General features: G+C 50.2%; 1 protein-coding gene across 2 annotated transcripts in view; it reads left to right on the top strand.

Annotated features, from left to right (window-relative positions):
* The window catches only part of LOC110516739 (unconventional myosin-X-like), a 311555-nt gene that overhangs the window by 53576 nt on the left and 234393 nt on the right, over window positions 1–23586 (top strand). For both annotated transcript variants that reach the window (XR_005051402.1, XM_036975363.1), the window contains exon 2: window positions 19389–19493. Coding sequence is in view for 1 of the 2 variants with exons in the window: in XM_036975363.1 (XP_036831258.1) it covers window positions 19389–19493 (105 nt within the window). In the remaining variant the exon portion in view is untranslated. The remainder of the gene's footprint in view (window positions 1–19388; window positions 19494–23586) is intronic.

Raw genomic sequence — 23586 nt, 5'->3', positions numbered from 1 at the left:
GGTGTAGAGAGTAGTAGCAGAGGTGTAGAGAGTAGTAGCGGAGGTGTAGAGAGTAGTAGCAGAGGTGTAGAGAGTAGTAGCAGAGGTGTAGAGAGTAGTGGTGGTGTAGAGAGTAGTGGAGGTGTAGGGAGTAGCGGAGGTGTAGAGTAGCGGAGGTGTAGAGAGTAGTGGAGGTGTAGGGAGTAGTGGAGGTGTAGAGAGTAGTGGAGGTGTAGGGAGTAGTGGAGGTGTAGGGAGTAGCGGAGGTGTAGAGAGTAGTGGAGGTGTAGAGAGTAGCGGAGGTGTAGAGAGTAGCGGAGGTGTAGAGAGTAGCGGAGGTGTAGAGAGTAGTAGCAGAGGTGTAGAGAGTAGTGGAGGTGTAGAGAGTAGCGGAGGTGTAGAGAGTAGTGGTGGTGTAGAGAGTAGTGGAGGTGTAGGGAGTAGTAGCAGAGGTGTAGAGAGTAGTAGCAGAGGTGTAGAGAGTAGTAGCGGAGGTGTAGAGAGTAGTAGCAGAGGTGTAGAGAGTAGTAGCGGAGGTGTAGAGAGTAGTAGCGGAGGTGTAGAGAGTAGTAGCAGAGGTGTAGAGAGTAGTAGCAGAGGTGTAGAGAGTAGTAGCAGAGGTGTAGAGAGTAGTAGCAGAGGTGTAGAGAGTAGTAGCAGAGGTGTAGAGAGTAGTAGCAGAGGTGTAGAGAGTAGTAGCAGAGGTGTAGAGAGTAGTAGCAGAGGTGTAGAGAGTAGTAGCAGAGGTGTAGAGAGTAGTGGTGGTGTAGGGAGTAGCGGAGGTGTAGAGTAGCGGAGGTGTAGAGAGTAGCGGAGGTGTAGAGAGTAGCGGAGGTGTAGGGAGTAGCGGAGGTGTAGGGAGTAGTGGAGGTGTAGAGAGTAGCGGTGGTGTAGAGAGTAGTGGAGGTGTAGGGAGTAGTGGAGGTGTAGGGAGTAGTGGAGGTGTAGAGAGTAGCGGAGGTGTAGGGAGTAGCGGAGGTGTAGGGAGTAGCGGAGGTGTAGAGAGTAGCGGAGGTGTAGAGAGTAGCGGAGGTGTAGGGAGTAGCGGAGGTGTAGGGAGTAGTGGAGGTGTAGAGAGTAGTGGAGGTGTAGGGAGTAGCGGAGGTGTAGGGAGTAGCGGAGGTGTAGAGAGTAGCGGAGGTGTAGAGAGTAGCGGAGGTGTAGGGAGTAGCGGAGGTGTAGAGAGTAGCGGAGGTGTAGGGAGTAGCGGAGGTGTAGAGAGTAGCGGAGGTGTAGAGAGTAGTAGCAGAGGTGTAGAGAGTAGTAGCAGAGGTGTAGAGAGTAGTAGCGGAGGTGTAGAGAGTAGTAGCGGAGGTGTAGAGAGTAGCGGAGGTGTAGAGAGTAGTAGCGGAGGTGTAGAGAGTAGTAGCGGAGGTGTAGGGAGTAGTAGCGGAGGTGTAGGGAGTAGTAGCGGAGGTGTAGAGAGTAGTAGCGGAGGTGTAGAGAGTAGTAGCGGAGGTGTAGAGAGTAGTAGCGGAGGTGTAGAGAGTAGTAGCGGAGGTGTAGAGAGTAGTAGCGGAGGTGTAGAGAGTAGTAGCGGAGGTGTAGAGAGTAGTAGCGGAGGTGTAGAGAGTAGTAGCGGAGGTGTAGAGAGTAGTAGCGGAGGTGTAGAGAGTAGTAGCGGAGGTGTAGAGAGTAGCGGTGGTGTAGAGAGTAGTAGCGGAGGTGTAGGGAGTAGTAGCGGAGGTGTAGAGAGTAGTAGCGGAGGTGTAGAGAGTAGTAGCGGAGGTGTAGAGAGTAGTAGCGGAGGTGTAGAGAGTAGTAGCGGAGGTGTAGAGAGTAGTAGCAGAGGTGTAGAGAGTAGTGGTGGTGTAGAGAGTAGTGGAGGTGTAGAGAGTAGTAGCGGAGGTGTAGGGAGTAGTAGCGGAGGTGTAGAGAGTAGTAGCGGAGGTGTAGAGAGTAGTAGCGGAGGTGTAGAGAGTAGTAGCGGAGGTGTAGAGAGTAGTAGCGGAGGTGTAGAGAGTAGCGGTGGTGTAGAGAGTAGTAGCGGAGGTGTAGAGAGTAGTAGCGGAGGTGTAGAGAGTAGCGGAGGTGTAGAGAGTAGTAGCGGAGGTGTAGGGAGTAGTAGCGGAGGTGTAGGGAGTAGTAGCGGAGGTGTAGAGAGTAGTAGCGGAGGTGTAGAGAGTAGTAGCGGAGGTGTAGAGAGTAGTAGCGGAGGTGTAGAGAGTAGTAGCGGAGGTGTAGAGAGTAGTAGCGGAGGTGTAGGGAGTAGTAGCGGAGGTGTAGAGAGTAGTAGCGGAGGTGTAGAGAGTAGTAGCAGAGGTGTAGAGAGTAGTAGCAGAGGTGTAGAGAGTAGTAGCGGAGGTGTAGAGAGTAGTAGCGGAGGTGTAGAGAGTAGTAGCGGAGGTGTAGAGAGTAGCGGAGGTGTAGAGAGTAGTAGCGGAGGTGTAGAGAGTAGCGGTGGTGTAGAGAGTAGTAGCGGAGGTGTAGAGAGTAGTAGCGGAGGTGTAGAGAGTAGCGGAGGTGTAGAGTAGTAGCGGAGGTGTAGAGAGTAGTAGCGGAGGTGTAGAGAGTAGCGGAGGTGTAGAGAGTAGTAGCGGAGGTGTAGAGAGTAGTAGCAGAGGTGTAGAGAGTAGTAGCAGAGGTGTAGAGAGTAGTAGCAGAGGTGTAGAGAGTAGTAGCGGAGGTGTAGAGAGTAGTAGCGGAGGTGTAGAGAGTAGTGGTGGTGTAGAGAGTAGTAGCGGAGGTGTAGAGAGTAGCGGTGGTGTAGAGAGTAGTAGCGGAGGTGTAGAGAGTAGTAGCGGAGGTGTAGAGAGTAGTAGCGGAGGTGTAGAGAGTAGTAGCGGAGGTGTAGAGAGTAGTAGCGGAGGTGTAGAGAGTAGTAGCGGAGGTGTAGAGAGTAGTAGCGGAGGTGTAGAGAGTAGTAGCGGAGGTGTAGAGAGTAGTAGCGGAGGTGTAGAGAGTAGTAGCGGAGGTGTAGAGAGTAGTAGCGGAGGTGTAGAGAGTAGTAGCGGAGGTGTAGAGAGTAGTAGCGGAGGTGTAGAGAGTAGTAGCGGAGGTGTAGAGAGTAGCGGTGGTGTAGAGAGTAGTAGCGGAGGTGTAGAGAGTAGTAGCGGAGGTGTAGAGAGTAGCGGAGGTGTAGAGAGTAGTAGCGGAGGTGTAGGGAGTAGTAGCGGAGGTGTAGGGAGTAGTAGCGGAGGTGTAGAGAGTAGTAGCGGAGGTGTAGAGAGTAGTAGCGGAGGTGTAGAGAGTAGTAGCGGAGGTGTAGAGAGTAGTAGCGGAGGTGTAGAGAGTAGTAGCGGAGGTGTAGGGAGTAGTAGCGGAGGTGTAGAGAGTAGTAGCGGAGGTGTAGAGAGTAGTAGCAGAGGTGTAGAGAGTAGTAGCAGAGGTGTAGAGAGTAGTAGCGGAGGTGTAGAGAGTAGTAGCGGAGGTGTAGAGAGTAGTAGCGGAGGTGTAGAGAGTAGCGGAGGTGTAGAGAGTAGTAGCGGAGGTGTAGAGAGTAGCGGTGGTGTAGAGAGTAGTAGCGGAGGTGTAGAGAGTAGTAGCGGAGGTGTAGAGAGTAGCGGAGGTGTAGAGTAGTAGCGGAGGTGTAGAGAGTAGTAGCGGAGGTGTAGAGAGTAGCGGAGGTGTAGAGAGTAGTAGCGGAGGTGTAGAGAGTAGTAGCAGAGGTGTAGAGAGTAGTAGCAGAGGTGTAGAGAGTAGTAGCAGAGGTGTAGAGAGTAGTAGCGGAGGTGTAGAGAGTAGTAGCGGAGGTGTAGAGAGTAGTGGTGGTGTAGAGAGTAGTAGCGGAGGTGTAGAGAGTAGCGGTGGTGTAGAGAGTAGTAGCGGAGGTGTAGAGAGTAGTAGCGGAGGTGTAGAGAGTAGTAGCGGAGGTGTAGAGAGTAGTAGCGGAGGTGTAGAGAGTAGTAGCGGAGGTGTAGAGAGTAGTAGCGGAGGTGTAGAGAGTAGTAGCGGAGGTGTAGAGAGTAGTAGCGGAGGTGTAGAGAGTAGTAGCGGAGGTGTAGAGAGTAGTAGCGGAGGTGTAGAGAGTAGTAGCGGAGGTGTAGAGAGTAGTAGCGGAGGTGTAGAGAGTAGCGGAGGTGTAGGGAGTAGTAGCGGAGGTGTAGGGAGTAGTAGCGGAGGTGTAGAGAGTAGCGGAGGTGTAGAGAGTAGTAGCGGAGGTGTAGAGAGTAGTAGCGGAGGTGTAGAGAGTAGCGGAGGTGTAGAGAGTAGTAGCGGAGGTGTAGAGAGTAGCGGTGGTGTAGAGAGTAGTAGCGGAGGTGTAGAGAGTAGTAGCGGAGGTGTAGAGAGTAGCGGAGGTGTAGAGTAGTAGCGGAGGTGTAGAGAGTAGTAGCGGAGGTGTAGAGAGTAGCGGAGGTGTAGAGAGTAGTAGCGGAGGTGTAGAGAGTAGTAGCGGAGGTGTAGAGAGTAGTGGAGGTGTAGAGTAGTAGCGGAGGTGTAGAGAGTAGTAGCGGAGGTGTAGAGAGTAGCGGAGGTGTAGAGAGTAGTAGCGGTGGTGTAGAGAGTAGTAGCGGAGGTGTAGGGAGTAGTAGCGGAGGTGTAGAGAGTAGTAGCGGAGGTGTAGAGTAGTAGCGGAGGTGTAGAGAGTAGTAGCAGAGGTGTAGAGAGTAGCGGTGGTGTAGAGAGTAGTGGAGGTGTAGAGAGTAGCGGAGGTGTAGAGAGTAGTAGCGGAGGTGTAGGGAGTAGTAGCGGAGGTGTAGGGAGTAGTAGCGGAGGTGTAGAGAGTAGTAGCGGAGGTGTAGAGAGTAGTAGCGGAGGTGTAGAGAGTAGTAGCGGAGGTGTAGAGAGTAGTAGCGGAGGTGTAGAGAGTAGTAGCGGAGGTGTAGAGAGTAGTAGCGGAGGTGTAGGGAGTAGTAGCGGAGGTGTAGAGAGTAGCGGAGGTGTAGAGAGTAGTAGCGGAGGTGTAGAGAGTAGTAGCGGAGGTGTAGAGAGTAGTAGCGGAGGTGTAGAGAGTAGTAGCGGAGGTGTAGAGAGTAGTAGCGGAGGTGTAGAGAGTAGTAGCGGAGGTGTAGAGAGTAGTAGCGGAGGTGTAGAGAGTAGTAGCGGAGGTGTAGAGAGTAGTAGCGGAGGTGTAGAGAGTAGTAGCGGAGGTGTAGAGAGTAGCGGAGGTGTAGAGAGTAGTAGCGGAGGTGTAGGGAGTAGTAGCGGAGGTGTAGAGAGTAGCGGAGGTGTAGAGAGTAGTAGCAGAGGTGTAGAGAGTAGTAGCAGAGGTGTAGGGAGTAGTAGCGGAGGTGTAGAGAGTAGCGGAGGTGTAGAGAGTAGTAGCGGAGGTGTAGGGAGTAGTAGTGGAGGTGTAGAGAGTAGTAGCGGAGGTGTAGAGAGTAGTAGCGGAGGTGTAGAGAGTAGCGGAGGTGTAGAGAGTAGCGGAGGTGTAGAGAGTAGTAGCAGAGGTGTAGGGAGTAGTAGCGGAGGTGTAGAGAGTAGTAGCGGAGGTGTAGAGAGTAGTAGCGGAGGTGTAGAGAGTAGCGGAGGTGTAGAGAGTAGTAGCGGAGGTGTAGGGAGTAGTAGCGGAGGTGTAGAGAGTAGTAGCGGAGGTGTAGAGAGTAGTAGCAGAGGTGTAGAGAGTAGTAGCGGAGGTGTAGAGAGTAGTAGCGGAGGTGTAGAGAGTAGTAGCGGAGGTGTAGAGAGTAGTAGCGGAGGTGTAGGGAGTAGTAGCGGAGGTGTAGAGAGTAGTAGCAGAGGTGTAGAGAGTAGTAGCGGAGGTGTAGAGAGTAGTAGCGGAGGTGTAGAGAGTAGTAGCGGAGGTGTAGAGAGTAGTAGCGGAGGTGTAGAGAGTAGCGGAGGTGTAGAGAGTAGTAGCGGAGGTGTAGAGAGTAGTAGCGGAGGTGTAGAGAGTAGTGGTGGTGTAGAGAGTAGTGGAGGTGTAGAGAGTAGTAGCGGAGGTGTAGGGAGTAGTAGCGGAGGTGTAGAGAGTAGTAGCGGAGGTGTAGAGAGTAGTAGCGGAGGTGTAGAGAGTAGTAGCGGAGGTGTAGAGAGTAGTGGTGGTGTAGAGAGTAGTGGAGGTGTAGAGAGTAGTAGCGGAGGTGTAGGGAGTAGTAGCGGAGGTGTAGAGAGTAGTAGCGGAGGTGTAGAGAGTAGTAGCGGAGGTGTAGAGAGTAGTAGCGGAGGTGTAGAGAGTAGTAGCGGAGGTGTAGAGAGTAGTAGCGGAGGTGTAGAGAGTAGTAGCGGAGGTGTAGAGAGTAGTAGCGGAGGTGTAGAGAGTAGCGGAGGTGTAGAGAGTAGTAGCGGAGGTGTAGAGAGTAGTAGCGGAGGTGTAGAGAGTAGTAGCAGAGGTGTAGAGAGTAGCGGTGGTGTAGAGAGTAGTGGAGGTGTAGAGAGTAGCGGAGGTGTAGAGAGTAGTAGCGGAGGTGTAGAGAGTAGTAGCGGAGGTGTAGAGAGTAGTAGCGGAGGTGTAGGGAGTAGTAGCGGAGGTGTAGAGAGTAGTAGCGGAGGTGTAGAGAGTAGTAGCGGAGGTGTAGAGAGTAGTAGCGGAGGTGTAGAGAGTAGCGGAGGTGTAGAGAGTAGTAGCGGAGGTGTAGAGAGTAGTAGCAGAGGTGTAGAGAGTAGTGGAGGTGTAGAGTAGTAGCGGAGGTGTAGAGAGTAGTAGCGGAGGTGTAGAGAGTAGTAGCGGAGGTGTAGAGAGTAGTAGCGGAGGTGTAGAGAGTAGTAGCGGAGGTGTAGAGAGTAGTAGCGGAGGTGTAGAGAGTAGTGGAGGTGTAGAGTAGTAGCGGAGGTGTAGAGAGTAGTAGCAGAGGTGTAGAGAGTAGTAGCAGAGGTGTAGAGAGTAGTAGTGGTGGTGTAGAGAGTAGTGGAGGTGTAGAGAGTAGTAGCGGAGGTGTAGGGAGTAGTAGCGGAGGTGTAGAGAGTAGTAGCGGAGGTGTAGAGAGTAGTAGCGGAGGTGTAGAGAGTAGTAGCGGAGGTGTAGGGAGTAGTAGCGGAGGTGTAGAGAGTAGTAGCGGAGGTGTAGAGAGTAGTAGCGGAGGTGTAGAGAGTAGTAGCGGAGGTGTAGAGAGTAGTAGCGGAGGTGTAGAGAGTAGTAGCGGAGGTGTAGAGAGTAGTAGCGGAGGTGTAGAGAGTAGTAGCGGAGGTGTAGAGAGTAGTAGCGGAGGTGTAGAGAGTAGCGGAGGTGTAGAGAGTAGTAGCGGAGGTGTAGAGAGTAGTAGCAGAGGTGTAGAGAGTAGTAGCGGAGGTGTAGAGAGTAGCGGAGGTGTAGAGAGTAGTAGCGGAGGTGTAGAGAGTAGTAGCGGAGGTGTAGAGAGTAGTGGAGGTGTAGAGTAGTAGCGGAGGTGTAGAGAGTAGTAGCGGAGGTGTAGAGAGTAGTAGCGGAGGTGTAGAGAGTAGTGGAGGTGTAGAGAGTAGCGGAGGTGTAGAGAGTAGTAGCGGAGGTGTAGGGAGTAGTAGCGGAGGTGTAGAGAGTAGTAGCGGAGGTGTAGAGAGTAGTAGCGGAGGTGTAGAGAGTAGTAGCGGAGGTGTAGAGAGTAGTAGCGGAGGTGTAGAGAGTAGTAGCGGAGGTGTAGAGAGTAGTAGCGGAGGTGTAGAGAGTAGTAGCAGAGGTGTAGAGAGTAGTAGCGGAGGTGTAGAGAGTAGCGGAGGTGTAGAGAGTAGTAGCGGAGGTGTAGAGAGTAGTAGCAGAGGTGTAGAGAGTAGTGGAGGTGTAGAGTAGTAGCGGAGGTGTAGAGAGTAGTAGCGGAGGTGTAGAGAGTAGCGGAGGTGTAGAGAGTAGCGGAGGTGGAGCTGGAGGGAGTAGCGGGATGTGCCCAGTTTGACTGGAGCTTGGAGCGAGATTCCCAAAGGCTGGAGTGTCAGCCTTCTCATCCACTCCAATTTCTCTCCAGTAGCCCTCTATTCATGAGCTCAGGGCGTGTCCGGCCCAGCGTGCATCTGGAGTCTACTTGTGTCCTGCTAATAGCCAATTGCTTTGGCTACTGTAATGGAGTTCACAAAATATTTTCATAAAGAAACTGATAGAACACACAGGTGATAAATCAAGGTGACTTACAAAAGATGAGGACCAAGAGTAAGAGAGAGAGTATAGTGATGTAATGTCCACAACTAAAGAATCATTATGGAATCTGAAAAGACACGTATCCTGAAGGCAGCATGGTGTACTTACTACGTGCACATGCTAACAGAAAGGAACGAGATGGGTAGATAAGTGTTTGTAGCAAAGTATTTATAAACAAAAAATCTGATCTCTTAAAAGTTTTGTTAATTTTTGTTTTGTTATCTAGGCCTGGCATATTACCACGTTCAATAAGGAGCTTTACGTTTAGACTGAGTTATTCTGCCTAAAAACCTTTCGGCCTATCTATAGAAAAATAAAAAACAACTCTGCATCTCTGCCCAGCCTGGATAGGATGTATCGCATCCCCAGTGGCTCAGCCTTGGCAGAGAGGATATTCTCCCCGGCTGTTCTTCTCTCCAGGCACCAACACATGAGCCTGAAGCCACTGGTCTTCTCTCCAGGGACCAACACATGAGCCTGAAGCCACTGGTCTTCTCTCCAGGGACCAACACATGAGCCTGAAGCCACTGGTCTTCTCTCCAGGGACCATCACATGAGCCTGAAGCCACTGGTCTTCTCTCCAGGGACCAACACATGAGCCTGAAGCCACTGGTCTTCTCTCCAGGGACCAACACATGAGCCTGAAGCCACTGGTCTTCTCTCCAGGGACCATCACATGAGCCGGAAGCCACTGGTCTTCTCTCCAGGGACCAACACATGAGCCTGAAGCCACTGGTCTTCTCTCCAGGGACCAACACATGAGCCTGAAGCCACTGGTCTTCTCTCCAGGGACCATCACATGAGCCTGAAGCCACTGGTCTTCTCTCCAGGGACCAACACATGAGCCTGAAGCCACTGGTCTTCTCTCCAGGGACCATCACATGAGCCGGAAGCCACTGGTCTTCTCTCCAGGGACCAACACATGAGCCTGAAGCCACTGGTCTTCTCTCCAGGCACCAACACATGAGCCTGAAGCCACTGACTGGCCAAACTCCTGTTTCTAAAAATGAATTCTAAAAACAAATTCAAAGGCAATGATTTAATACAATGAAATGTTGTTTAAATGCTGAGTGCTTTATATCTCTACCAGCCTATTGTGTCGCACTTGCAAGCACTTGCAATTGCTTAACAATGTATTTCTTTGTCGGCTATAGCCTTGAAATGATTGAGATCATCTTCTTAGCCTCCCTGTCTGGCTCCTGACCTATTCAGAGTGTTAATATGCTGTTTAATATGACATATCACCTATTTGAAATTATGTTGCTTATTACATTCTCCTTTTCATGTTAATTCAAGTACTTTTCATTCAAATCCATATGGTTTGGTTTCAATACTTAAAAACCAAATGGTAGGTTGGTGAACAAGAACTACTTCATGAGCGGTGAACAAGAACTACTCCATGAGCGGTGAACAAGAACTACTCCATGAGCGGTGAACAAGCACTACTCCATGAGCGGTGAACAAGCACTACTCCATGAGCGGTGAACAAGCACTACTCCATGAGCGGTGAACAAGCACTACTCCATGAGCGGTGAACAAGCACTACTCCATGAGCGGTGAACAAGCACTACTCCATGAGCGGTGAACAAGCACTACTCCATGAGCGGTGAACAAGCACTACTCCATGAGCGGTGAACAAGCACTACTCCATGAGCGGTGAACAAGCACTACTCCATGAGCGGTGAACAAGCACTACTCCATGAGCGGTGAACAAGCACTACTCCATGAGCGGTGAACAAGCACTACTCCATGAGCGACATCTGCTCTTCTTCTACAGATTTGGTTCAAGTGTCTTCAAGATAGTACAAATAAATTAGGTGTTTATGTTTCATAAGGGGCAGGTAGACTATACCTCAATAGCTGCAGAATTTATTTTCAACTACCACTCAATGATCCAACTTTTGCATGTAAAACCCCACTTTAGGAACTTAATGCTAATCAGTAGCTGTGCGTGGGTAAAATCACTGGGGAAGCCAAGCCTGTATAAAAGCCATATTACAACCTATGTTGTGATAATTGCGTTGTTTGCTCTATAACCCATTGGTTCATTCACCACCGTGCTATACAATGAGACCATAACAACAAAGAGACAACAGTCTGGGGGAATCATTTCAGCTACACATTTGTTTCATCACAAAACCTGGAGAGAAAACATCTGTCCAGTGAAGTACACAAAGCAAATACTGCTTATAACAAACAGTTATATGACCTAAAGTATGGTCAAGTTAACGTTTCCGACAGTTTACTAAACAATTAGGTTGCGCCAGGACAACCCGCACCAACTCTGATTGGCTAATTATTGTCTAATTGTTTTATTAAGGTGCTGGTTTCAAACAATCAAACGCCACGGAGGAAACATGTCATACTCTTTTTGGCCAGACAGCATTAGATACATGGGTTACACATACTGAGACAGAGGGGCGCTGTTTCCCTCGCCCTGATGATTTCTCCAGTGAGATTCAGCCACTTGTGAATTGACAGAATTAAGAGACAAAATATACATTATTTTATTGAGGTTTTATTGGTCAAGTATTTTGGGAAGCCTGGCTTCCCATGGCGTCGTTGAACCCACATCACCGATGCCAAGGTGCCAGAGGTCAACAGAGACATTAACATCGGGTTGAGCAGGTTGTGTATTTTACACATATATTTGACAAATATACTGTATCTACATATCTTTTATTTATTTATATATTTGAGAAATACATTTTAATGAAATATATTCCACTCATGACTCGCCTGCCGTCAAACACTTTCCGCGGTGTTGATCTGCATCATCATCTCTTGTGATAGTAGTAGAATCTAATTTGATTTCAATAACGTACTCTCTGTCTCTCTTCAATCCATCCTCTTTATCTGATACACTGAGGCAGTTAGTGCCTAAAGAGCAGGATTTGGACGGTGGTATAAACACCAGTCTGGCTCTGTAATTTGGAGTTACGTAATAACAGCTGATCTTCTTACATCTACAGAATAACTAAACCAGTCGGTCTGTAATTCTCTTCTGGCTTATGTTCCAAATGGCACCCTATTCCCTATTCTAGTGCACTACTTATCATCCTATTCCCTATCTAGTGCACTACTTAGCACCCTATTCCCTATCTAGTGCACCACTTAGCACCCTATTCCCTATCTAGTGCACTACTTAGCACCCTATTCCCTATCTAGTGCACTACTTAGCACCCTATGCCCTATCTAGTGCACTACTTTTGACCACTAGATAGGGAATAGGGTGTTATTTGGAACGCAGGTCTCTGCTCCGTCAGACCAGACCACATGCTGCAGCTTTTCTTTTCTACACTGGTACCAGGCACAGTAACTATAACCACACACCATTATAGGGTCACAGCACATATCAACAGTAGCCTATACTAAAAGGGTTCAATTTAATTTGACCTGGATTTATTAACAAGGAAGTTCCATTGAGGTCAGAATTAGTCCTTCTTTCCCAATGGAGACCTGGAGAAGGGAATAACATAGTTAGGTCTACAGTGTTTTTCCTTATGTCGTCTAGCCATTCATTCACCATGTGATAACAATGGTTAACATCTGGCTAACTGGTCAATATGGTTGTTTCATCTTTAATGATTGTCTGCTGTTTCCATATATAGTTATTTTGACCAGGGACTATACACTCCAGGGACTATACACTCCAGGACTATACACTCCAGGGACTATACACTCCAGGGACTATACACTCCAGGGACTATACACTCCAGGGACTATACACTCCAGGGACTATACACTCCAGGGACTATACACTCCAGTACTATACACTCCAGGAATAACATAGTTAGGTCTACAGTGTTTTTCCTTATGTCGTCTAGCCATTCATTCACCATGTGATAACAATGGTTAACATCTGGCTAACTGGTCAATATGGTTGTTTCATCTTTAATGATTGTCTGCTGTTTCCATATATAGTTATTTTGACCAGGGACTATACACTCCAGGGACTATACACTCCAGGGACTATACACTCCAGGACTATACACTCCAGGACTATACACTCCAGGGACTATACACTCTAGGGACTATACACTCCAGGGACTATACACTCCAGGGACTATACACTCCAGGACTATACACTCCAGGGACTATACACTCCAGGGACTATACACTCCAGGACTATACACTCCAGGACTATACACTCCAGGGACTATACACTCCAGGGACTATACACTCCAGGGACTATACACTCCAGGACTACACACTCTTAGAAAAAAGGGTTCTTCTGCCGTCGCCGTAGGAGAACCCTTTTGGGCCCGTTTCAGCTTGAACCCATTTGGGATCCATGGAAAAAGGTTCTACATGGATCCCTAAGGAGTTCTACCTGGAACCAAAAAGGGTTCTACCCGGAACCAAAAAGGGTTCTTCAAAGGGTTCTCCTATGAGGACAGCCGAAGAACCCTTTTAGGTTCTACATAGCACCTTTTTTTCTAAGAGTGTAGGCCTCTATATAGGGAATAGGGTGCTAAGTAGTGCACTATATAGGGAATAGGGTGCCATTTGGGACACATCTGAAGTGTTATCTTCAGCCTTATGTTTTTATGTTAACCTCTAGTTAAATCCGATCTGTGCCCTACATGCACAGAGATATCCCAGCAGTGGCCAGTTAGACTCTGGCTGCGGTGGATTGCAGCCTTTATTTTAGGCTCCTGACCGATTCTATTTTTTATGCTGACCTCAACTGGTCTCCTCCATCATTTCCTATGACGCGGCTTCTGGACATCCATTTGGATCAAGATTTCTAGGTCAACGTGTCGGCAGTTCTGGACGTTCTGCTCACTCCGGACCTCTGAAATCCATTACCTCATTTTCGCCAGCATGTCAAACAGTGCAACTAGAGGCGAACAAAACTCTTGATCACCTTTACTCCACACATAGAAATGCATACAACGCCTACAAAACAGGAAGTACCAGTGACGTGCTCAATACGGAAGTGGTCTGATGAAGCGGATGCTAAGCTACTGTTTCGCTATGTTCCGCGGTTCATCCGATAACATTGAGGAGTTTACCACATCAGTCACTGGCTTCATTAATACAGTGATTCGTCGACGTCTAACTAAATGCCTTCAATGCCTCTTCTTCGTGTGATCTCGCTCTCCGTGGCCGCTGACCGTTAGCCCCCTAGGATCAATCTAATAATAACAAAGCCCCATCCAAATCCATCAGTTTAAGAAGGAGAGGTTTTTTTGTTCCATTGGATGCGTCTCAATCCACCGATGTCGCACTTCCACATCTGCGGTGAAAGGTGGCAGAGCGGTGTTTGTCAAACCATGAGACATCCCGAAAATCAGTCTTCTCGAACAGTTTGACCTGCAAACTAATGTGACCCCACTGTGGAAAGGGGGGATTCCTGAAATATGAAGGTAGTTTTGTGCCTACAATACTTTAAGACAGCGCTACAGGGAGACAGGACGGACAGCTGATCGTCCTCGCAGTACAGGATGGCAACAACAACTGCCCGAGTTACACCAAGAACACACTATCCCTCCATCAGTGCTCAGACTGTCCGCAATAGGCTGAGAGAGGCTGTACTGACGGCGTGTAGGCCTGTTGTAAGGCAGGTCCTCGCCAGACATCACCGGCAGCAACGTCGCCTATGGGCACAAACCCACCGTCACTGGACCAGACAGGACTGGCAAAAAGTGCTCTTCACTGACGAGTTGCGGTTTTGTCTCACATGGGGTGATGGTCGGATTTGCGTTTATCGTTGAAGGGATGAGCGTTACACCGAGGCCTGTACTCTGGAGCAGTATCAATTTGGAGGTGGAGAGTCCGTCATGGTCTGGGGTGAGCATTTTGTCACTGTAGGCAATCTCAACGCTGTGCATTACAGGGAAGACATCCTCCTCCCTCATGTGGTACCTTTCCTGCAGGCTCACCCTGACATGACCCTCCAGCATGACAATGCCACCCGCCATACAGCTCGTTCTGTGTGTGATTTCCTGCAAGACATTAATGTCAGTGTTCTGCCATGGCCAGCGAAGATCCCGGACCTCAATCCCATTGAGCACGTCTGGGACCTGTTGGATCAGAGGGTGAGGGCTAGGGCTATTCCCCCCCAGAAATGGGTGCCTTGGTGGAAGAGTGGGGTAACATCTCACAGCAAGAACTGGCAAATCTACTGCAGTCCATGAAGAGGAGATGTACTGCAGTACTTAATGCAGCTGGTGGCCACACCAGATACTGACTGTTACTTTTGATTTTGACCCCCCTTTGTTCAGGGACACATTATTCAATTTCTGTTAGTCACATGTCTGTGGAACTTGTTCAGTTTATGTCTCAGTTGTTGAATCTTGTTATGTTCATACAAATATTTACACATATTAAGTTTGCTGAAAATAAAAATATTTTTTTGATGAGTTTATATACACTACCAGTCAAATGTTTGGACACAACTACTCATTCAAGGGGTTTTCTTTATTTTCTATATTGTAGAATAATAGTGAAGACATCAAAACTATGAAATAACACATCATGTAATAACCAAAAAATATTAAACAAATCAAAATATATTTTATACTTGAGATTCTTCAAAGAAGCCACACTTTGCCTTGATGACAGCTTTACACGTAAGCATTTGACAAATACAATGTAATTTGATTTAGTTTGCTTTCAGACAATGGAACAGAGTATTATCTTGTTTCTATATTAACCTCTAGTCTGCTTCTAGACAATGGAACAGAGTATTATCATGTACCTTATCGTGTACCTCAGCCTTCCTCTCCCTGTCCCAGACACACATTGGCTCGCACACTCACACACATACCCAGCCCTCTCCTAATGTACAGCCTCTACTCCCCCTCCAAGCCTCCCGTCCCTGGTGAGTTTCTGGAGCTACATTTAGCTGTGTTCCATTAAAGAGAAAATAACCTTGATCTTTCTTTAATGGAACAGGTTTTTAGACCAGAGTGCTGCTGGCTGAATGATCCATCGCTTTTTCTCTGTCTCTAATGGGGTGTGATGATCACAATGAAAAACACAAAGTAGAGATCTGCAGGGGATTGATTTCTTCATCCCGCTCCTGCCCTCACCAGCGGCTTTTCATACTGCACCCAGCACTCACCGGCTGGCAATCTGTCTGACTCATGCCCGCTTTTACAAGAACTGGTCCCAAAACCAACTGCAATCCCACAATGTTATTTTAGGTATGTGACGCAGCTCACTTGCCAGCCATTGTCCCAGGCCTATAGGCAATATCAAATGTGCAAAAACTGACTTACAACGTGGCACCGGCATAGTTCGGCAAATTCCTGCCCTGCTAGAGCTGCTCCGGTCAAGTTTAAGTGCTGTTATTGTGAAGTGGAAACATCTAGGAGCAACAACGGCTCAGCCGCGAAGTGGTAGGCCACACAAGCTCACAGAACGGGACCGCCGAGTGGTAGACCACACAAGCTCACAGAACGGGACCCCCAAGTGGTAAAGATCATCTAAAGTGTAAACATCATCTGTCCTCGGTTGCAACACTCACTACCGAGTTTCCAAACTGCCTCTGGAAGCAACGTCAGCACAATAACTGTTCGTCGGGAGCTTCATGAAATGGGTTTCCATGGCAGAGCAGCTGCACGCAAACCTAAGATCACCGTGCACAAAGCCAAGCGTCGGCTGGAGTGGTGTCTACACCCAGCCCTGTCCTGGTGATGACTCTGACTCTGTCTACACCCAGCCCTGTCCTGGTGATGACTCTGTCTACAACCAGCCCTGTCCTGGTGATGACTCTGACTTTGTCTACACCCAGCCCTGTCCTGGTGATGACTCCGACTACACCCAGCCCTGTCCTGGTGATGACTCTGTCTACACCCAGCCCTGTCCTGGTGATGACTCTGACTCTGTCTACACCCAGCCCTGTCCTGGTGATGACTCTGACTTTGTCTACACCCAGCCCTGTCCTGGTGATGACTCTGACTCTGTCTACACCCAGCCCTGTCCTGGTGATGACTCTGTCTACACCCAGCCCTGTCCTGGTGATGACTCTGTCTACACCGAGCCCTGTCCTGGTGATGACTCTGTCTACACCCAGCCCTGTCCTGGTGATGACTCTGACTCTGCCTACACCGAGCCCTGTCCTGGTGATGACTCTGACTCTGTCTACACCCAGCCCTGTCCTGGTGATGACTCTGACTCTGTCTACACCCAGCCCTGTCCTGGTGATGACTCTGTCTACACCCAGCCCTGTCCTGGTGATGACTCTGACTCTGTCTACACCGAGCCCTGTCCTGGTGATGACTCTGACTCTGTCTACACATAGCCCTGTCCTGGTGATGACTCTGACTCTGTCTACACCGAGCCCTGTCCTGGTGATGACTCTGACTCTGTCTACACCCAGCCCTGTCCTGGTGATGACTCTGTCTACACCCAGCCCTGTCCTGATGATGACTCTGACTGTGTCTACACCCCGCCATGTCCTGGTTATGACTCTGACTCTGAATACACCCAGCCCTGTCCTGGTGATGACTCTGACTACACCCAGACCTGTCCTGGTGATGACTCTGACTCTGACTACACCCAGCCCTGTCCTGGTAATGACTCTGACTACACCCAGCCCTGTCCTGGTGATGATTCTGACTACACCTAGCCTTGTCCTGGTGATGACTCTGACTCTGTCTACACCCAGCCCTGTCCTGGTGATGACTCTGACTCTGTCTACACCCAGCCCTGTCCTGGTGATGACTCTGACTCTGACTACACCCAGCCCTGTCCTGGTGATGACTCTGACTACACCCAGCCCTGTCCTGGTGATGACTCTGACTACACCCAGCCCTGTCCTGGTGATGACTCTGACTCTGACTACACCCAGCCCTGTCCTGGTGATGACTCTGACTCTGACTACACCCAGCCCTGCCCGGGAGATGACTCTGACTACACCCAGCCCTGTCTTGGTGATGACTGTGACTACACCAAAAATGAGAACCTTGTGTAGAGGTAGGGAGTGTTGAGGTTAGGGCCTTGGGTCTAGTGTTTAGGGTTTAGGATTATTTATATTCCCCATTTTATGCCTTGTTGGACTAACAACTCTCTTTCCACCTCACTACCCCACTGAACGCTGGCGCCTGGGTGACTCATACTGCTTGGCCAGGCTGGGATGAGAACCAGTCTCAGTGGTCAGCTAGTGGAGAGGACACATTATGCTGTAGACAGACAGTCCCTAGCGTGCTCCAACATCAACAGGAAGTGACTAGTGATTCCTGTTATTGCCGGTCTTCTCTCCTCGCTTTCCAACCATCTATTCCTCCTATTGCGTCCTGCTACAGATCCCTGTCTCCTCACTGTGACATGGCTGGGAGGTCAGTCACTCTACCACATTAACAGAGTGGGGGTGTGAGCAGGGTGGGGGTGTGACCAGGATGGGGGTGTGACCAGGGTGGGGGTGTGACCAGGGTGGGGGTGTGACCAGGGTGGGGGTGTGACCAGGGTGGGAGTGTGACCAGGGTGGGGGTGTGACCAGGGTAGGGGTGTGACCAGGGTAGGGGTGTGACCAGGGTAGGGGTGTGACCAGGGTAGTGGTGTGACCAGGGTGGGAGTGTGACCAGGGTGGGGGTGTGACCAGGGTGGGGGTGTGACCAGGGTGGGGGTGTGACCAGGGTAGGGGTGTGACCAGGGTAGGGGTGTGACCAGGGTGGGGGTGTGACCAGGGTGGGGGTGTGACCAGGGTGGGGGTGCGACCAGGGTGGGGGTGCGACCAGGGTAGTGGTGTGACCAGGGTAGGGGTGCGACCAGGGTAGGGGTGTGACAAGGATGGGGGTGTGACCAGGCTAGGGGTGTGACCAGGGTAGTGGTGTGACCAGGGTGGGGGTGTGACCAGGATGGGGGTGTGACCAGGGTGGGCGTGTGAGCAGGGTGGGGTGGGGGTGTGAGCAGGGTGGGTGTGTGAGAAAGGTGGGGGTGTGAGTAGTGTGGGGGTGTGAGCAGGATGGGGTGGGCGTGTGACCGAGATGGGGGTGTGAGCAGGGTGGGGTGGGGGTGTGGGCAGGGTGTGAGCAGGGTGGGCGTGTGACCAGGGTGGGGGTGTGACCGGGGTGGGGGTGTGAGCAGGATGGGGGTGTGACCAGGGTGGGGTGGGGGTGTGGGCAGGGTGTGAGCAGGTTGGGCGTGTGACCAGGGTGGGGGTGTGAGCAGTGTGGGGGTGTGGGCAGGGTGGGGGTGTGAGCAGTGTGGGGGTGTGGGCAGGGTGGGGGTGTGAGCAGGATGGGGGTGTGAGCAAGGTGGGGTGTGAGCAGGGTGGTGTGTGACCAGGGTGGGGGTGTGAGCAGTGTGGGGGTGTGAGCAGGATGGGGGTGTGAGCAAGGTGGGGTGTGAGCAGGGTGGTGTGTGAGCAGGGTGGGGTGTGAGCAGGGTGGGGTTAGAGCAGGGTGGTGTGTTAGCAGGGTGGGGGTTAGAGCAGGGTGGTGTGTTAGCAGGGTGGGGGTTAGAGCAGGGTGGGAGTTAGAGAAGGGTGGGGTGTGAGCAGGGAGGGGGTTAGAGAAGGGTGGGGTGTGAGCAGGGAGGGGGTTAGAAAAGGGTGGGGTGTGAGCAGGGTGGGGGTTAGAGCAGGGTGGGGGTTAGAGAAGGGTGGGGGTTAGCAAAGGGTGGGGTGTGAGCAGGGTGGGGGTTAGAGCAGGGTGGGGTGTTAGTGGGGTGGGGCTGTGAGCAGGGTGGGGGTGAGCAGGGTGGGGGTTTGAGCAGGGTGGGGGTGTGAGCAGGGTGGGATGTGAGCAGGGTGGGAGTGTTAGCGGGATGGGGGTGTGAGCAGAGTGGGGTGTTAGCAGGGTGGGGGTTAGAGCAGGGTGGGGGTGAGAGCAGGGTGGGGTGTTAGTGGGGTGGGGCTGTGAGCAGGGTGGGGGTGAGCAGGGTGGGGGTTTGAGCAGGATGGGGTTGTGAGCAGGGTGGGGGTGTGAGCAGGGTGGGATGTGAGCAGGGTGGGAGTGTTAGCGGGGTGGGGTTGTTAGCGGGGTGGGGGTGTGAGCACGGTGGGGTGTGAGCAGGGTGGGGGTGTGAGCAGGGTGGGGGTGTGAGCAGGGTGGGGGTGTGAGCAGACAGACTAATGACTGTGTAGCAGCAGGATGGGAGGACAGACAGACAGCCAGCCAGACAGACAGACAGACAGACAGACAGACAGACAGAATTGGCTCAGATGGATGGGCAGACAGACAGACAGAGGCCGACTCAGTAACTAGTCCAGTTAACCCTCTGTTGGCAGCAACTTTGAAAAAGATCTCCATCTTCCCAGCTAATGTGTTCTGTCTGAATGAAGTGTTATTCTGTTTCCCCTCTGAGTGGCCCTTCAGTTGACACAGATTCATGTTGCATCTTGTGTTTAGCCAGAGGCATCAGGTTCTAGTAGCGTGCTCCCACATGATGCTTTTCTTCTGTTGTTATGAGTCATGCTGTCTCTCTATCTGTTGTGTTTCAAGGGGCCCCTCATTTTGGGTTGTTGTTGGGTTGTGTTGCAGACAGTATTTAGCTACAGTCTCATGTTGTCTATCTGTATGTTGTGTTTCAGGGGGCCCTTGTCTGGCTGCGGGACAAAGATCAGCTCCTTCCTGCTACTGTCAGCTCCTGTTACCACGACGACGGATCCCTGGTCCTCACCACCAACTATGAGAAGGTAAGAGGGACAAACGACCTAAACTACCTAATGGGACAAACTAAACTACCTACTGGGACAAACCAAACGACCTAAACTAATTACTGAGACAAACCGAACGAGCTAAACTACATACTGGGACAAATCAAACGACCTAAACTACCTACTGGGACAAACCAAACGACCTAAACTACCTACTGGGACAAATCAAACGACCTAAACTACCTACTGGGACAAACCAAACAACTTAAACTACCTACTGCGACCATCCAAACTACCTAAACTACCTACAAGGACAAACCAAACGACATAAACTACCTACTGGGACAAACCAAACTACCTACTGGGACAAACCAAACGACCTAAACTATCTACTGGGACCATCCAAACGACCATAACTACCTACTGGGACCATCCACTGTCTGAGCGAAATTAATGTTTTCTTAGGCAAATTAAATTAGCCTGGAATTGAACCAGGGTCTGTAGTGATGCCTCTAGCAATGAGATGCAGTGCCTTAGACTGCTGAGCCAAACATGCCAAACCCTCTTCCTCTAGGCCAAGTATGTCAAGCTAATTTTACCCTGGGGTCCGCATTCAGCCTTCAACGAGGTCCGGAGAGCCGCACTGAAAACATGTTGCCTCAACTTTAAAATAGGGCTGTAACGGCTGTAACGGCTGTAACGGTCATGGAATCTTGGTAAATTGGCCAAATTACCGCGGTCACCGTAATAACACCCCTGACTGCATAGAAATAGAATGACTAGATTGGGGTCCCCATTCAACTCATTGATATTTATAACTCTATATAACTGTCTTAATGTTGCTGGACCCACTAAAGGGGATCCATAATAAACCCCAGGAAGAGTAGCTGCTGCCTTGGCAGGAACTAATGGGGATCCATAATAAACCCCAGGAAGAGTAGCTGCTGCCTTGGCATGAACTAATGGGGATCCATAATAAACCCCAGGAAGAGTAGCTGCTGCCTTGGCAGGAACTAATGGGGATCCATAATAAACCCCAGGAAGAGTAGCTGCTGCCTTGGCAGGAACTAATGGGGATCCATAATAAACCCGAGTAAGAGTAGCTGCTGCCTTGGCAGGAACTAATGGGGATCCATAATAAACCCCAGGAAGAGTAGCTGCTGCCTTGGCAGGAACTAATGGGGATCCATAATAAACCCCAGGAAGAGTAGCTGCTGCCTTGGCAGGAACTAATGGGGATCCATAATAAACCCGAGTAAGAGTAGCTGCTGCCTTGGCAGGAACTAATGGGGATCCATAATAAACCCCAGGAAGAGTAGCTGCTGCCTTGGCAGGAACTGTATCCATAATAAACGCCAGGAAGATTAGCTGCTGCCTTGGCAGGAACTGGATCCATAATAAACCCCAGGAAGAGTAGCTGCTGCCTTGGCAGGAACTAATGGGGATCCATAATAAACCCCAGGAAGAGTAGCTGCTGCCTTGGCAGGAACTGGATCCATAATAAACCCCAGGAAGAGTAGCTGCTGCCTTGGCAGGAACTGGATCCATGATAAACCCCAGGAAGAGTAGCTGCTGCCTTGGCAGGAACTTGATCCATAATAAACCCCAGGAAGAGTAGCTGCTGCCTTGGCAGGAACTGGATCCATAATAAACCCCAAGAAGATTAGCTGCTGACTTGGCAGGAACTGGATCCATAATAAACCCCAGGAAGATTAGCTGCTGCCTTGGCAGGAACTGGATCCATAATAAACCCCAGGAAGATTAGCTGCTGCCTTGGCAGGAACTGGATCCATAATAAACCCCAGGAAGATTAGCTGCTGCCTTGGCAGGAACTGGATCCATAATAAACCCCAGGAAGAGTAGCTGCTGCCTTGGCAGGAACTGGATCCATAATAAACCCCAGGAAGAGTAGCTGCTGCCTTGGCAGGAACTGGATCCATAATAAACCCCAAGAAGATTAGCTGCTGACTTGGCAGGAACTGGATCCATAATAAACCCCAGGAAGATTAGCTGCTGCCTTGGCAGGAACTGGATCCATAATAAACCCCAGGAAGATTAGCTGCTGCCTTGGCAGGAACTGGATCCATAATAAACCCCAGGAAGATTAGATGCTGCCTTGGCAGGAACTGGATCCAGAATAAACCCCAGGAAGAGTAGCTGCTGCCTTGGCAGGAACTGGATCCATAATAAACCCCAGGAAGAGTAGCTGCTGCCTTGGCAGGAACTGGATCCATAATAAACCCCAGGAAGAGTAGCTGTTGCCTTGGCAGGAACTGGATCCATAATAAACCCCAGAAAGAGTAGCTGCTGCCTTGGCAGGAACTAATGGGGATCCATAATAAACCCCAGGAAGAGTAGCTGCTGCCTTGGCAGGAACTAATGGGGATCCATAATAAACCTGAGTAAGAGTAGCTGCTGCCTTGGCAGGAACTAATGGGGATCCATAATAAACCCCAGGAAGAGTAGCTGCTGCCTTGGCAGGAACTGGATCCATAATAAACCCCAGGAAGATTAGCTGCTGCCTTGGCAGGAACTGGATCCATAATAAACCCCAGGAAGATTAGCTGCTGCCTTGGCAGGAACTGGATCCATAATAAACCCCAGGAAGATTAGCTGCTGCCTTGGCAGGAACTGGATCCATAATAAACCCCAGGAAGAGTAGCTGCTGCCTTGGCAGGAACTGGATCCATAATAAACCCCAAGAAGAGTAGCTGCTGCCTTGGCAGGAACTGGATCCATAATAAACCCCAGGAAGAGTAGCTGTTGCCTTGGCAGGATCTGGATCCATAATAAACCCCAGAAAGAGTAGCTGCTGCCTTGGCAGGAACTAATGGGGATCCATAATAAACCCCAGGAAGAGTAGCTGCTGCCTTGGCAGGAACTAATGGGGATCCATAATAAACCCGAGTAAGAGTAGCTGCTGCCTTGGCAGGAACTAATGGGGATCCATAATAAACCCCAGGAAGAGTAGCTGCTGCCTTGGCAGGAACTGGATCCATAATAAACCCCAGGAAGATTAGCTGCTGCCTTGGCAGGAACTGGATCCATAATAAACCCCAGGAAGAGTAGCTGCTGCCTTGCCAGGAACTGGATCCGGTCATGGAATCTTGGTAAATTGGCCAAATTACCGCGGTCACCGTAATAACACCCCTGACTGCATAGAAATGGAATGACTAGATTGGGGTCCCCATTCAACTCATTAATATTTATAACTCTATATAACTGTCTTAATGTTGCTGGACCCACTAATGGGGATCCATAATAAACCCCAGGAAGAGTAGCTGTTGCCTTGGCAGGAACTAATGGGGATCCATAATAAACCCCAGGAAGAGTAGCTGCTGCCTTGGCAGGAACTAATGGGGATCCATAATAAACCCCAGGAAGAGTAGCTGCTGCCTTGGCATGAACTAATGGGGATCCATAATAAACCCCAGGAAGAGTAGCTGCTGCCTTGGCAGGAACTAATGGGGATCCATAATAAACCCCAGGAAGAGTAGCTGCTGCCTTGGCAGGAACTAATGGGGATCCATAATAAACCCCAGGAAGAGTAGCTGCTGCCTTTGCAGGAACTAATGGGGATCCATAATAAACCCCAGGAAGAGTAGCTGCTGCCTTGGCAGGAACTAATGGGGATCCATTTTTTAATTTTTTTAATTTTACCTTTATTTAACTAGGCAAGTCAGTTAAGAACAAATTCTTATTTTCAATGACGGCCTAGGAACAGTGGGTTAACTGCCTGTTCAGGGGCAGAACGACAGATTTGTACTTTGTCAGCTCGGGGGTTTGAACTTGCAACCTTCCGGTTACTAGTCCAACATAATAAACCCCAGGAAGAGTAGCTGCTGCCGTGGCAGGAACTAATGGGGATCCATAATAAACCTGAGTAAGAGTAGCTGCTGCCTTGGCAGGAACTAATGGGGATCCATAATAAACCCCAGGAAGAGTAGCTGCTGCCTTGGCAGGAACTAATGGGGATCCATAATAAACCCCAGGAAGAGTAGCTGCTGCCTTGGCAGGAACTAATGGGGATCCATAATAAACCCGAGTAAGAGTAGCTGCTGCCTTGGCAGGAACTAATGGGGATCCATAATAAACCCCAGGAAGAGTAGCTGCTGCCTTGGCAGGAACTGTA

This window comes from Oncorhynchus mykiss, chromosome 3 (assembly GCF_013265735.2).
Source record: "Oncorhynchus mykiss isolate Arlee chromosome 3, USDA_OmykA_1.1, whole genome shotgun sequence".
NCBI lineage: Eukaryota > Metazoa > Chordata > Actinopteri > Salmoniformes > Salmonidae > Oncorhynchus > Oncorhynchus mykiss.
This window is presented reverse-complemented; position numbering and strand designations above follow the sequence as displayed.